This window comes from Hordeum vulgare, chromosome 2H (genome assembly GCF_904849725.1).
Source record: "Hordeum vulgare subsp. vulgare chromosome 2H, MorexV3_pseudomolecules_assembly, whole genome shotgun sequence".
Classification (NCBI taxonomy): domain Eukaryota; kingdom Viridiplantae; phylum Streptophyta; class Magnoliopsida; order Poales; family Poaceae; genus Hordeum; species Hordeum vulgare.
The window spans coordinates 401,805,972-401,818,479 of NC_058519.1; the positions used below are offsets into that span (position 1 = coordinate 401,805,972).

General features: G+C 40.9%; 2 protein-coding genes across 3 annotated transcripts; one reads left to right on the forward strand and one right to left on the reverse strand.

Annotated features, from left to right (window-relative positions):
• The first annotated feature begins 6,049 nt into the window (after positions 1–6,049).
• On the forward strand, positions 6,050–7,246 carry LOC123426421 (protein phosphatase 1 regulatory subunit INH3). The gene is made up of 2 exons (XM_045110258.1): positions 6,050–6,535; positions 6,912–7,246. The coding sequence occupies exon 1, from the start codon at positions 6,143–6,145 to the stop codon at positions 6,518–6,520; it is 378 nt and encodes a 125-aa protein (XP_044966193.1). The 5' UTR covers positions 6,050–6,142; the 3' UTR covers positions 6,521–6,535; positions 6,912–7,246.
• A 913-nt stretch (positions 7,247–8,159) lies between these two features.
• Positions 8,160–10,776, reverse strand: LOC123426419 (probable ribonuclease P/MRP protein subunit POP5). 2 transcript variants are annotated; one of them, XM_045110257.1, is made up of 4 exons: positions 10,543–10,776; positions 9,302–9,508; positions 9,083–9,220; positions 8,160–8,601 (listed from the first exon to the last, which is right to left on the reverse strand). In XM_045110257.1, the coding sequence occupies exons 2-4, from the start codon at positions 9,471–9,473 to the stop codon at positions 8,453–8,455; spliced, it is 459 nt and encodes a 152-aa protein (XP_044966192.1). In that variant the 5' UTR covers positions 9,474–9,508; positions 10,543–10,776; the 3' UTR covers positions 8,160–8,452. The 2 variants fall into 2 exon arrangements, with proteins under 2 accessions (XP_044966192.1, XP_044966191.1); XM_045110256.1 differs by having other exon boundaries at positions 10,421–10,776.
• Positions 10,777–12,508: the final 1,732 nt, after the last annotated feature.

Consider the following 12,508-nt stretch of genomic DNA (forward strand, 5'->3'; position numbering starts at 1 on the left):
ATCTCTCTCCCTAGGCAATCTAACTTGTTGATTTTCTAGGGATTGCTTGAGAAGGCCTTGATGTACACTTCCACCAAGAGATATTTGATTCCCCCCCCCACTAATCCCTTGGGGATCTTGTTACTCTTGGGTGTTTGAGTACCCTAGACGGTTGAGGTCACGTCGGAGCCACATTCCATTGTGGTGAAGCTTCGTGGTCTTGTTGGGAGCCTCTAAGCTTTGTGTGAAGATAGCCCAACCTTGTTTGTAAAGGTCCGGCGCCGCCTTCAAGGGCACCAATAGTGGAATCACGACACCTCGCATTGTGTGAGGGCGTGAGGAGAATACAGTGGCCTTAGTGGCTTCTTGAGGAGCATTGTGCCTCCACACCGCTCCAACGGAGACGTACTTCCTGTCAAAGGGAAGGAACTTCGGTAACACATCCTCGTCTCCACCGGTTCCACTTGCGGTTATCTCTTACCTTTACTTTGTACTTGTTATTGTTGTGATGTATTCTTTGCTTGCACTTGTTATCCTTGTAGTTAGCATCACATAGGTTGCTCACCTAGTTGTTCATATAGAGAAACTTTTTGTTGCTAACGCTAATTTGTTAAGACAAGCTAAAAAATGGTAGTTGTCTATTCACCCCCCCCCTCTAGTCAACCATATCAATCCTTTCACTTGAGCATCCCGAAGATTAGGGTGTTGCCGCTTCTTATTCCTTCATCCATTGTGATCTCACCAAAGATACCAAACAAATTATGTATTGTTATAAATAGATACATAATTGTTCTTGCATAATACCATGTATTCTAAATTTCTCATGACTTATACCCCCGATACAATCCATAAAATCATTAAAACAAGCACACTATGCAAGTAAAAAGAGAACTTGTCTAAAACAAAACAGTTTATAATGGTCTGCATGAAACCCATACTTTTGTAACTGAAGAAATTGTAAAAAAAGTACGACCTGGAAAACCTGTATAGCAATATTGTGTAAGAAAAAGATTAAAATCACGTTCACGTAAATTCAAAAAATTAAATACTATGCGTAAAATTTCTATTTTTGCACCACATCAATTCTACTATCATCCAAATTATCCCAAAGGTTTACTTGGCACACACACTAACTAAAAGATATAAACACAGTCATTATAGCAGCAACAGTCATCTCATCACACAAAAAAAGAAAGTAAAACCAAAAAAGTAAGATAACTTACGTGTGTTAGACGCGTAGTCGGGATACCATCAAATCCATGTAAGGGGGGAGGATGTTATCCACATCAGCTTCATCACCCCGTCGTGTACATATTGTTATAAAACTACGTCGTTCGAAAAAAAACAACGTAGGTTCTACCTATTAGTGCGCCATGAAGGAGGCATTCCACATGCAGGTAGGAAACAATATGGAGGTATACATAGACGACTTAGTTGTGAAATCTAAGAAGGGATCATCTTATCCCCAACCTCGTCCAAACATTTGAAAACAGACAAAAGTATTGAATAATGTTGAGGTAGAAGTATGTACACGACGGGGTAATGAAGCTGGTTGTTTTTTTCCGAACGACGTAGTTTTTTCAAATATAAAAATTTCCCCGACCTATGAAATCTCTCAAATGACCTAAAAATTTGTAGGTGAACTACAAGACGTAAAAATTGTAGTGAAACCATAAGACTATAAGACGACGTAAAAAATTCAAACAATTATATAAGAAATCTCTCAAGAGAGCGGACGTTTGGAGCTCGGCCTCCATGGAGGCCGAAATTTTTGAATAATTCAAAATTCAAACTTTTCGGTTTCAAAAAAATCTGAAAAAAAATGGAAGTAAAGAAGGATGTTATGCGTATGTGTGCAAAAATTTAGGATGAAATACCTTAAAATACGATCTACACAAAAAAGACAAATTCATGACATGAAATGATGAATGGTGTCATGTGTAAAAAAGCCTCAGATTTGTCTTTTTTGCACAGCCCTCATTTCAATGTATTCTTTTCTGAAATTTTACACACATGTGTGTTACACCTTCACTTATCCCTGTGTTTTTTTTTCAGAATTTTTTGAAATATAAAAATATGAATTTTCATGAAATTTGAGTTTCAAATTTAAAGGGCTGCAGTGAGCTCGGCCTCCAAAAGCAATATCCGATCTCTCAAAAGTTTCATCAACTACAATTTTTAGGTCGTTCAGCAATGTGAACCAAGTATATAAGCTCATAGTCTATGGTTTCACTAGGATGCTTTAGATCTCAACCTAGAGATAAGAAACTCATGGAGAACACAATAATGTTATGGGTCTAAAGGTTTGGATGATGATGTACTATCAACTACTTTTGAGGAGCAAGCAAAGAGTGTAAGGGGAGGAGTGATGAGCAAATTCCCAAGAAGAAATGTATATCATTTTTAGGCAAAATGGAAAATAAAATATAGCACCATTTGAAACGATCTTTAAACTACAAACCATTGTTTACTTTAGTAATTTATTTGTTGCGCGAACTAAAGACTATATCCAATTATAATACCTTTCTACAAACAATTAATGATGTTTTATCATGGGTCTGCTTTGTATGACTACAATGTGTTCAAGCAACTCGCAGCACATGTTATGCAAACGTTATCTTCAAAAAAAGTCGTATACTTTCTATTGTTTATTCTAACATAGATACGTTGAAGTCGTACTCATCCAATATATCGAGAGTGGGAGTCACCGATTGCTGCTTTTATACATTCATATTTACTTATTTAAATATTTTTAAATAGTATTGATTCATTTGAAGCCTTTTAAGAAAACCACGCGAAACCTACCCATGAGTTAAAAGGACACATAAAGCCTCAAAGCCCAACAAAAAGCCAATTAGGCTACCCTCACAAAGTTGAAACCAAGTACAGTACTACTGTGTATCCTAAGAATAGTACAATACCATTGTATTACATCCAAAAATAAACTTAAATAATAACGTCCATACGTATGACACGAGGCAACATGGTTCATACGTCTTCATAATCATCCATCTTGCCACATGACAATTTTTTATTAATTGAAGATGATTTTTTAAGTAATTAACCACGAAAAAATTAATTATTAAAAATGTTAGTAATTAACCACGACAAGTTTAATTCTTAAAAATGTTAGTAATTAACCACGATAAATTTAATTCTTAAAAATGTTAGTAATTAACCACAACAAATTTAATTCTTACAATACTACTTTTTACGATAATTTTTATTAATTGACCATGACAAATTTCAGTAATTAACCACGACAAATCTAATTCATGGATCATGTTAATTTTTAGTAATTCATCATGGCAAACCGAGTTTGTAGATCATAGCAATTTTAGTATTTTGACCATGGCAATTCTAGTATTTGAGCATGGAAAATATTTTTTGTTTGAACGATGGCAGATTTCAGTGCATGTATCGTGACAAATTTAAGTAATTCACCATGGCAATATTACTTTATGGTTCATGGCAAATTTGATTCATTGACCAATACATTTTTAAAGTAACTAACGTTATATTTCTTTTTTTACTTATGAATCATGTTGAAATTATTTCATGGATCATGATAAATTTTAGTAATTCATCGTGGCAAGTTTAGTTTCTTAATTCTTTTTATTTAACATGTCAGAATTTATCTTAAACATAAAAAATAGTTGAAATATATCCTGGCAACTTGAGTATAATCATGATGATAATTTATGTGCCATAAACATATCAATTTTAATAATCAAATCATCGAAACATATCGATATAAGATCTAGTCTCGAAGGTCTCGTCACGACGGATTTAATGATGAAAACAATTTTCCAATCGAATTTTTATTTAAAAGATAAGACATTTTAAAACTAAAAACCTCACAGATTTTTGCTGACATCGTCACTTTCGTCATTTGTGAATACATGCGGTGACATGGTCTAATTTTTGATGATGAAGCATGTGGTCGGGTATTACTTCCATCACACGTGCAATGGTTATCACGTCCAAAATAAATAGTATTGTGTTATTTCATACTTTCTAACATAGTTAGATTGTTCGCAAATGCCTAAATATACCCACTATTTAAACTATAGTGTAAAAACACTACTCCCTCCTTTTTAAATATAAGTCTTTTTAAAAGTTTAACGGGATGACTACGTATGGATGTATATAAACATTGTAGATTCATTTTTTTTATTTCGTATGTAGTTCCTTATAGCATCTTCAACAGCCGCGCTTCTTCCGGCGCCCAAAAAACTTATATACAGCGCGCCCATCGTCAGGTTTAGCGCGGCGCGCGACGCTGGCTCCAGCAGCCGCGTTGAAATGCAGCGCGGGCGCGCAGGTCCAGCAGCGCGCTAAAATGCAGCGCGCGCGAGTAGCCGTCGCCTCACATTTCTTGCAATTTGGACACAAATTTCACACATTTCCTCATCACAAAACACATGGCATATATTTGAATGACAAACATCGGCCATCCACCTCCTCTCCTCGGTCACGACATCTTGGTTTCTTGCCATTTTCCTCACCTCGTTGGCTTCTTTTCTTGCGTTGACAATTGCTTCCATAGCATTTTTGAGCTCATCATCTCCTTTTCTCTTCTTCTTTTCTTTTGCGTCTTCCTTGGTGCCATTCGGTCGTTTGGGCTTCGAGTATGAAATCGAGTTTGGTGTGGGGCTTCTCTTGCCTTCTACACTTGATGCATCCTCCTCATCATCATCTTCCAAATCAATTGTTCGCTTGCGTCTTTTGCTCAAATCTAAATCATCAATATCGTCACGCTTCTTCCATTTCTCATCATCCTTCAATACTTCGTAGCAATTAGGCAAGGTAAATGGCTTTCCTGTCTTTAGCTTCCCCTTCTTGGCCTTCTTGTCCTCTCCTTTGAACAAGTTTTGTGCAATATTTAACTACATGAATAAAACAAGTTTGTGCAATATTTAGCACAAGGAACACCAACAACAAGCATGATGATGAACATGAGGAATGATGAAATGACACTTACCCTATCGTTATCATTGGTGTCACTTGTGTTTAACTTTTCAACCGCTTTTTGTGTGGCCGCCCATTGTTGATAATCCTTGTTGATGGTCGACCACCGGGAGCGAAGCGATCGTGCGGAGCGGTCAATTCCACTCACGTTGCAAAGATCAAAGTGTTATTTCATCCGGAGCCAATAAACCTCTCTACTTTGATCACCTTCAATGGACGGATCCCTCGACACATCCAACCAAGTTTTGCATAGCACGACATCTTCCTCGTTGGTGTAGTTGCCTCCTCTTTCTTTCGGTGCGCCGACAATGCCCTCACCATCCTCGTCCACCTCGAACTCATGGTCTTCCAAATGGATGTCATTGGTTTGAGACCAATGCGAATTGTTCGAGCCAACACCCATAGTTGACATGTATGCATCGTCATTGACACTACAAAGTATATAGAACAATGCAAATAAGTATCTATATGTATGCATTCCAAAAAAGAACAAAAAAAAAAGTTGGGAAAATTTTCTACCTTTGGGGCATATCGTCGAACACATTGTGCGTGTCGGCCGCCGGCTCAACAAGTGAGCTCGCCGGCGCTTCGTTAGCCGCCTCGCCCCTCACACGCCCTGCAAGCTTCTTCCTCTACGCCTTCGAGGTGCCGGAGCCGCCCGCCGCCTTGTTCTTCTTCGCGGATGTAGGAGGGGGTGATGGGGAGCGGGCGCGCGTGCAGGGGCGAAGGTGAAGGGGTGGGAGAGAGTGCGGCGCGAGCGCTCGTGTGTGCCGCGCGCGAAAGCGGACGCTCCAAATACGCATTGCGATGGGGATTCAGACCATGCGCCCAACCCTATATGCCGCGCGTGCGGTTATTGCACGTTAGAGATACTTTTTCGATTGACGTGCGTTAAAATGGGTAAATTTGCGGCGCGGCCCTTATTTAGCGCGGCGGTTTGAGATACTTTTAGAGAAATATCTAAAGACTTATATTTATAAACGGAATATGAAACAGTAAAAATAGTTTTAAATTGGATTTTCTGACAGAAGAAACGTGTCAAACTGGCAATGCGCACGGAACACCGTTCTTCCCATTTTCCAAGGGGGCACCCCAAAACATGATGAAAAATAAAACAAATCTGAAGGGGGGCGAAAGGGGGGAAAGTTTAGACAAGCGAGAGTAGAGAAACGAGGAGAAATCGCAGATCGCTATGGCTACCCGCGGGCCGCCTCCGTCGTCATCATCCAGATCCGTGACCGTGACGATCGACCCCTCCCCTTCCTCCTCCGCCCCTGCCGCTGCTCCGCCGCCGCCGGAGACGGTGGTCCTGCGGCTGAAGCGGCGGGCGAAGAAGAAGGTGTCCTGGAAGGAGGGGACCGTCGACAACGAGTCCCTTGGCCGCAAGAGCTCCAAAAAGTGCTGCATCTTCCACAAGGAGGTGCCCTTCGACGAGGACTGCAGCGACGACGAGGCTGACGGCGGCCGCGGCAATCCGCCGGGGGACGGCGGCGAGGGGACCAGCGGCGGCAAGGGCGGCTGCTCTTCCTCCTCCCACGGCCATGACCACGGCCACGGACACCACCACTGAGCTCTCGTTCGATAGGTATGATTTGGGGGTCCTTGATGCTTGTTTGTCCATTTGTTGTGGTAGATTTTGAGATTAGATGGTTGGGAGTTCCCAATCTATGACCAGTCTCGGGGGAATACTGTTGCAGGGTAGTAGTATAATCAGCTGGCGAATTGTAGGATCAGATAGGACATTCATTAATAGGAAATGAAAATTCTAAGGCTCCTCTTTATATTGTGTCTAATTTCCTGAAGTATTTATTCGATCAGAGGTTTTGTATAGTTGTAAGAATCATCACTGTCCATAATAGAAAGCTAAAGCACACTGCTCTGGTGTGTACTAATATAGAGTATGCCTAGCTTCCATGATCATAATCTTGTAAACTGATTGTTGTGTCTGGTGTTATCTGCAGGCAACTTCTGATGGGCCTCCTTGCCTACCCTTGATGTTGTGAAGGGAAACATTGCTTCTGTGTCTCAAAAACATTAGGAGAAAAACTAGTTTTACCATATCCTCAAACTTGCAAGAGGATGCACCTTCTATATAAAACTGTACTATTGCTTACATACAATCCAATGTTATAAGATGTATAAATGCAACACCTGTTATCACTGTCGTGATTCGGTGAGTTTAAAAATTGTCAGGATGTTCTTGGATATTCTTTTTGGCACCTCATTATCCTTGTGGCTGGAATAGCAACGTATTGTGTGTTTATAGACTATAATAAAGTGATGGTTGCTTGTCTTATCAGATGCTTTATTGGCCTGTCTCAGTTGTAACATGCCCTGATAATCAGGATACATGTAACATTCATGACCTTTCTGTTGAATGTTCCTGTCACCCAAAATCAATGTATGGGATCCGAGTAAATTCTTCGAATGTGAAGTTGCTTGTCAATTTTGTCATATGAATTGTGAAGTTGAATTTGCAGCCTAAAATTTGACTTGTTTACAGGAAGCTGATGGTATTTATGGTAAACATGGATTTATGTTGGAGTTGGTTAAAAGGATGTGCCAGATTGTTGCTTGAGTTTTTCTTGTGCCTATTAGCCGTTGTGAAACTGCTCCGATTCATGGTTTTGCTCTTATCTGGTACAACCTGAACTGCAAAAACGTCTTATATTTTGATACAGATGGAGTATTAATTTGAAGGGACTGAATTGATCAGGTAAGATAATTGGTAGGTACGCATTGTTGTGGCTTGTGGATCTGAACACACCAACCAAATTTTGTTTCCTTCCATTCCCTCCTGCACAATTCGTTTTGTATTTTATCAGGGGTGATGTGCCAATGTATATCCCCAGTCCCTTTGAAGCTAGGTGGCAGAGAGCATTAAGAAATGAAAATAGTTTGCACTGCAGCAAACGACGCGTGTTGTGCCGCATAGGCTAGCTGGTTAACCTGTGGGATTTATGTTCGCCACTTCATCAGGTTCCATCTGTTCCGCTTTTGCAAAATACTGTTTCTAGTTTGACACATGACTGGCGCGTTAAAATTTGCTGTCTGGATTGATTCGCTTCTCATGCCCCATGTTTATTAACCTAGCAAAATTTTATTCTCGCTTTGCTTCTTTGGAGGATATTGTACTACTCAATTTCTCTTTTTCATCAGTGGAACTATTATGGAGCATATGCTCTGATTCCAAAGCGTGAGCATCAGACTAAGAACACATGAAAACGCTTGATAAAGTGTAGTACCATCAGCTTAAAAAAAAAGGAAAACGTTGGCTAAACTGCATCATTCTTTTGCGCCATACCAGATGCTGGCTTGATCATGATTAGCTACACACCATTTCTTCCACAAGAACATCCTTTTTCCTAAGCTCCCTCTTTAATAGGTCTTTTTTGGGGATGGATGCCGCCGTGTTGCACCCTTGGACCGAGCAACGACAATGCCGTTTGTCTAGATTATAGGTTCTTTTTCAGACTGCTGGCATGGGGCAAACTTTAATTTACTAACTGTCTAATCCTTTAAGTTTGCCAAAGCAACCCTGAACGGATTCGATAATCTCCTGCGTCATGCGGTCACCAGCAGCCAGCTTGTACTGCTCAAACTTCGCTTCTTCGCACTCCAGCGCGGCTTTCTTGCAGGCCCTGATACTTCCTGGATAGGTAGGAGATTGATGGTCAGCTCTGAACTGCCACAATTGGCCTTGCAAAACATTCCTTTCTCTTCGGGATCACAACAAAATAGTAACAAGTACACCAAACGATATGAGGATGAGCATAAAAACTATACATGGAGTAGCATCAACAGGCCAAAGTTTGTGCAGAGACAAAACACTCAGAACCTAAGTCTGGGCTCTATACATAGAAAAACATACATCATCAGGCCAAAGCTTGTGCAGGGAATACATCAAAACCAAGTCTCCAGGTCTGAGTGAGATAAGTAGTTTCAACAAACTCAACAAATACATGCATGCACAAAAAATAGAAGGGAGGTCATGCGGTTGCTAACTGAACTTCAACTTACACTCAAAAGTACTAAGATGCAGGTTGTTAAATAGACTCATGGTGCAGCAAATTGATTATTAGAAAGAAAAGAACAAAGATTGATGTGGTTTTACCATCAATTATCCACTCACCACTCACGTCCAAGAGGTTGAACGACACTGGGATCTTCCCAATGCTCCTGACCATTGTGATAGCAGCCCACACTTTCTGGTGATCTTCACGCGACATTCGGATTACGCAAAGCTTCGTCACAGGATTTACATACTTCACTGCAGAAAATAACCAGAGCTCAGAACTACTTCTACAAGTCTAAACAGAACTGGAAAACAGACTGCAAACACTATTAGCACCTTGCAATGATCCAAGAGATGCAGCTAGACCACATTCCCCAAAGTTGAGCTGGATGCTATCTCTGATCACTTTGGTTATGTTGAACTGGGTGAGGATGACAGGATCAGCCTCTCCTCTGCTAGCGTCGATGAAGACCTCCATCACCATGTACCTGTTCTTGAAATGAACCATTGTGTAAAACCACTGGTGCTCCTGCTTACCGTGACCTGGATTTTCATGAAGATGAACGATGATCAAAATTCAAACAAAGGCACCTCTTTAAGAGAAATAATGCAGTAAGGAGCACAGCCAGGCCATTAAAAGATTTATCTTCGCCACTATACCATCAAAAATACACACCGCTAAAGTTTAACGTTTGGGTATTTTAGTTTCAAAAAAATTCAAAGTACTACCCTTGTTCTTCTGTTTTGCAAACGTATAATTTACATTTGGCAATAGACGTAGAAACAACACCATCCACAATTTCATGTGTTCAAGAAGATTATAAATCCATCTAATAGACTAGTAAACAAATACAGTCAAGGCTAATGAGTAATGACTACTTACGATTCCAAATAAAAAATCCCTTTGATCTGATAGATAAGTCCATCAGCCCTGACTGCTAAGTGCTAACTTGCTGCTATGAATCAATGTGCTATTATAATGGATCATGTTCCGTTCTCATAATCAGATTCTCAGACGGCGGAAACTTAACAAAACAATAGCTAGCAGATTCATGGAGCCAGGATTCGAGCAAGTCTCAGGTCAAAAATCAAGCAGTTAGAATGATCCCAAAGAGTAGTACCCCATGGCAAAGCATAAACAGATCAAAGGAATATGGCTGCATGACACAAATTTGAACTCTCAACACTTGTTGACCCCGCAAAGTAGATTAAACATGACCAAAACAATATATTATAGAGCAAGGATACAAAAATAGTACTACCTCCGTTTCAAAATAAGTGTCTTAAGCTTAGTAAAACTTTGTATTTGTTTGATATGAGCCTTTACAAGACCTACAGAAAGAACCTACACCTTGAATAAATTGTACTTGTATATTTACATAACATGAATTAATAAGAACATATATCAATGCAAGCACTTAAGAAAGGAAAAATGATAAATCAGGGGAAATTCACCTAGATAGGCTGGACTAGTGCTGTGATGTTCTCAAAAAAAGACTAGTGCTGTGATAGTTAGAAAGAAAAAAACGACCAGGCTAGTGCTTGATGGGATTGGGGTTGGGTCTTGGGGAAATCACATGTTGACGGCAAGCTCGCAGAATCGCGTGTAGCGTAGCGGAGGGCCGGGGTCGAGAGGGGACGGCGCTCAGGGCGGAGGCGCAGCAGTCTAATAGAGGTGAAGGAGCACCGGAACGTAGGCAGTCTAGCAGGGAGCGGCGGCGCAGCAGTCTAGCAGAGGAGGGGCAGCGCGCAAAGGCAGCCAGGCGCCGCCCGGTTCGGTCGATGGCCACAGCCCACAGGCCGCAGGGCACACGTGTCTGGTCTCCTCTCTGGGCCGTGAGAAAGAATAGGTAAAATAGACTTCCTCTCTCTCAAAAAAATGTAAACGTATATTGTCGTAAAGAGAAAGTAAACGTATGTTCACTGGTCACAGATCAGATTTCGATGTACCACTTGTTCACATCCAACCTTCCGTTTCTATTCAATGCCAGTTTTTTTAAGAAAAAACTTTTGATATATTCATTAACTTTTTTTTTGTAAGTACGTCAAGGGGTACCATATATTTTTATAAAAAGACATAAGTTAAATTATAAGACACTATAAATTACTGCGAACAACAAGTATAGCAAGATTTCACATCTGAGCTAAACAACAGATTAGCCATCATAACAATTACAAGCACAACGCAAAGAGTTGGCCCTAAACTAATCATCTAGCCATGTCATAGTAAATGATGATCACCACGAAAAGCTACAACTTCAGCCAGGCTTTATTTGCCAACACGCTACCCACCCCTGAATGCCTAAGAGGAGACGACAAGTGTATAGCAGGACTCGGTCGGACCTGAAAAAGCCATCGTCTTGGGGCACCGACAATTGCATACATAGCATCCACGAACATCACTCGGAGGAGCGGCAACAGACGGAGAACCACATCATAGGACCGCCAAGCCAAGTCTCCGTACACGATGCATTTAACAGAGTTACGACATATGTTGACACCATATTTTGGCATGCGAGAAAACATAATTAAGGTGGCTTCAAATAAGGAAGTGTTCTACATGAAAAAGTACCTTAGTGTTGACATGAACATTCTCTAAGTTTGGGCCATCGTCAGCTGATTTCATCTCAAAAGCCGAAACTATGGTCAAAGTAGAGATATGTCATATTCAGAGTACTGTTCGGACGATTAAGCCCTGAAGACAACCTCGCATGAGAATATTTTCTACACATATTGTCTTCGTCTCGTCGAAACGATCGATTTTGATATAAAGATCGTCTCAATCGGAGGTTGTAAGCAACATGTGGAGCCAAAACAAGACCAGTAGAAGAAGCTGCACAGTCATTTCGGATCCACCGAGTTTTCTGACTAGGTGACACCAAGTTGACTCGGTAATTTCGAGAAAATTCACTCGGTAATTCCGAGTGAGATGCAGAAGATTACAGAAAGTTGGTCATGTTAACTCGGTGGAACCGAGAAAAAAATCACTTGGTGGCTCCGAGTTGGTCCGGAAAATTGCTAAAGTTTGCTGTCCGAGTTAGGTTAGGGTTTTGGATGTTTTGGATGGGACTTTTAGTCCTTTTATTGTACAGGAAGTCCAGCCGCCTCATATATATGTTAGAGGTCGCCTCATATATATGTTAGAGGTGATGACGGATTGAACAACACACAATCGAAACATCAATATATTACTTTTTCATCTACGCTTTATCTCTCCATCGTTTTTATCTCTCGTTCTTCGTTGTTCTTCAAGTTTGAGGGTTGCAAATCTCGAGGCTCTAGGGGCAAGTGAATCGACCTAGGGCAGCTAATAGCCGCCGCACACCCGACGGGGTCCCTCCCGGGCGTGTGGGGTTTCGGGTCTTCAAAAACGTCTGCCAACTGTCTTGCGTATCGCGCTGTCGATCGGATCTCCTTCAACGTGAGGTGTGGTGCATCACCCCCGACGTCGAGGGTACACATGACGTGTTCGTGTGTCAACACACTTTTTGGCGACCCCGCTGGGGACTAAAGATCAACCATCATCATCAACCATCATGTCTG

What these genes read in the sequence shown, in the direction of transcription:
- LOC123426421 (XM_045110258.1), top strand. Translation starts at nt 6,143, where the DNA reads ATGGCTACCCGCGGGCCGCCTCCGTCGTCATCATCCAGATCCGTGACC.
- LOC123426419 (XM_045110257.1), bottom strand. Translation starts at nt 9,473, where the DNA reads ATGGTTCATTTCAAGAACAGGTACATGGTGATGGAGGTCTTCATCGAC. An exon ending in ATCTCTTGGATCATTGCAAG is followed by an intron (nt 9,221 to 9,301) that starts GTGCTAATAGTG and finishes TATTTTCTGCAG; the next exon opens with TGAAGTATGTAAATCCTGTG. An exon ending in CAACCTCTTGGACGTGAGTG is followed by an intron (nt 8,602 to 9,082) that starts GTGAGTGGATAA and finishes CTACCTATCCAG; the next exon opens with GAAGTATCAGGGCCTGCAAG.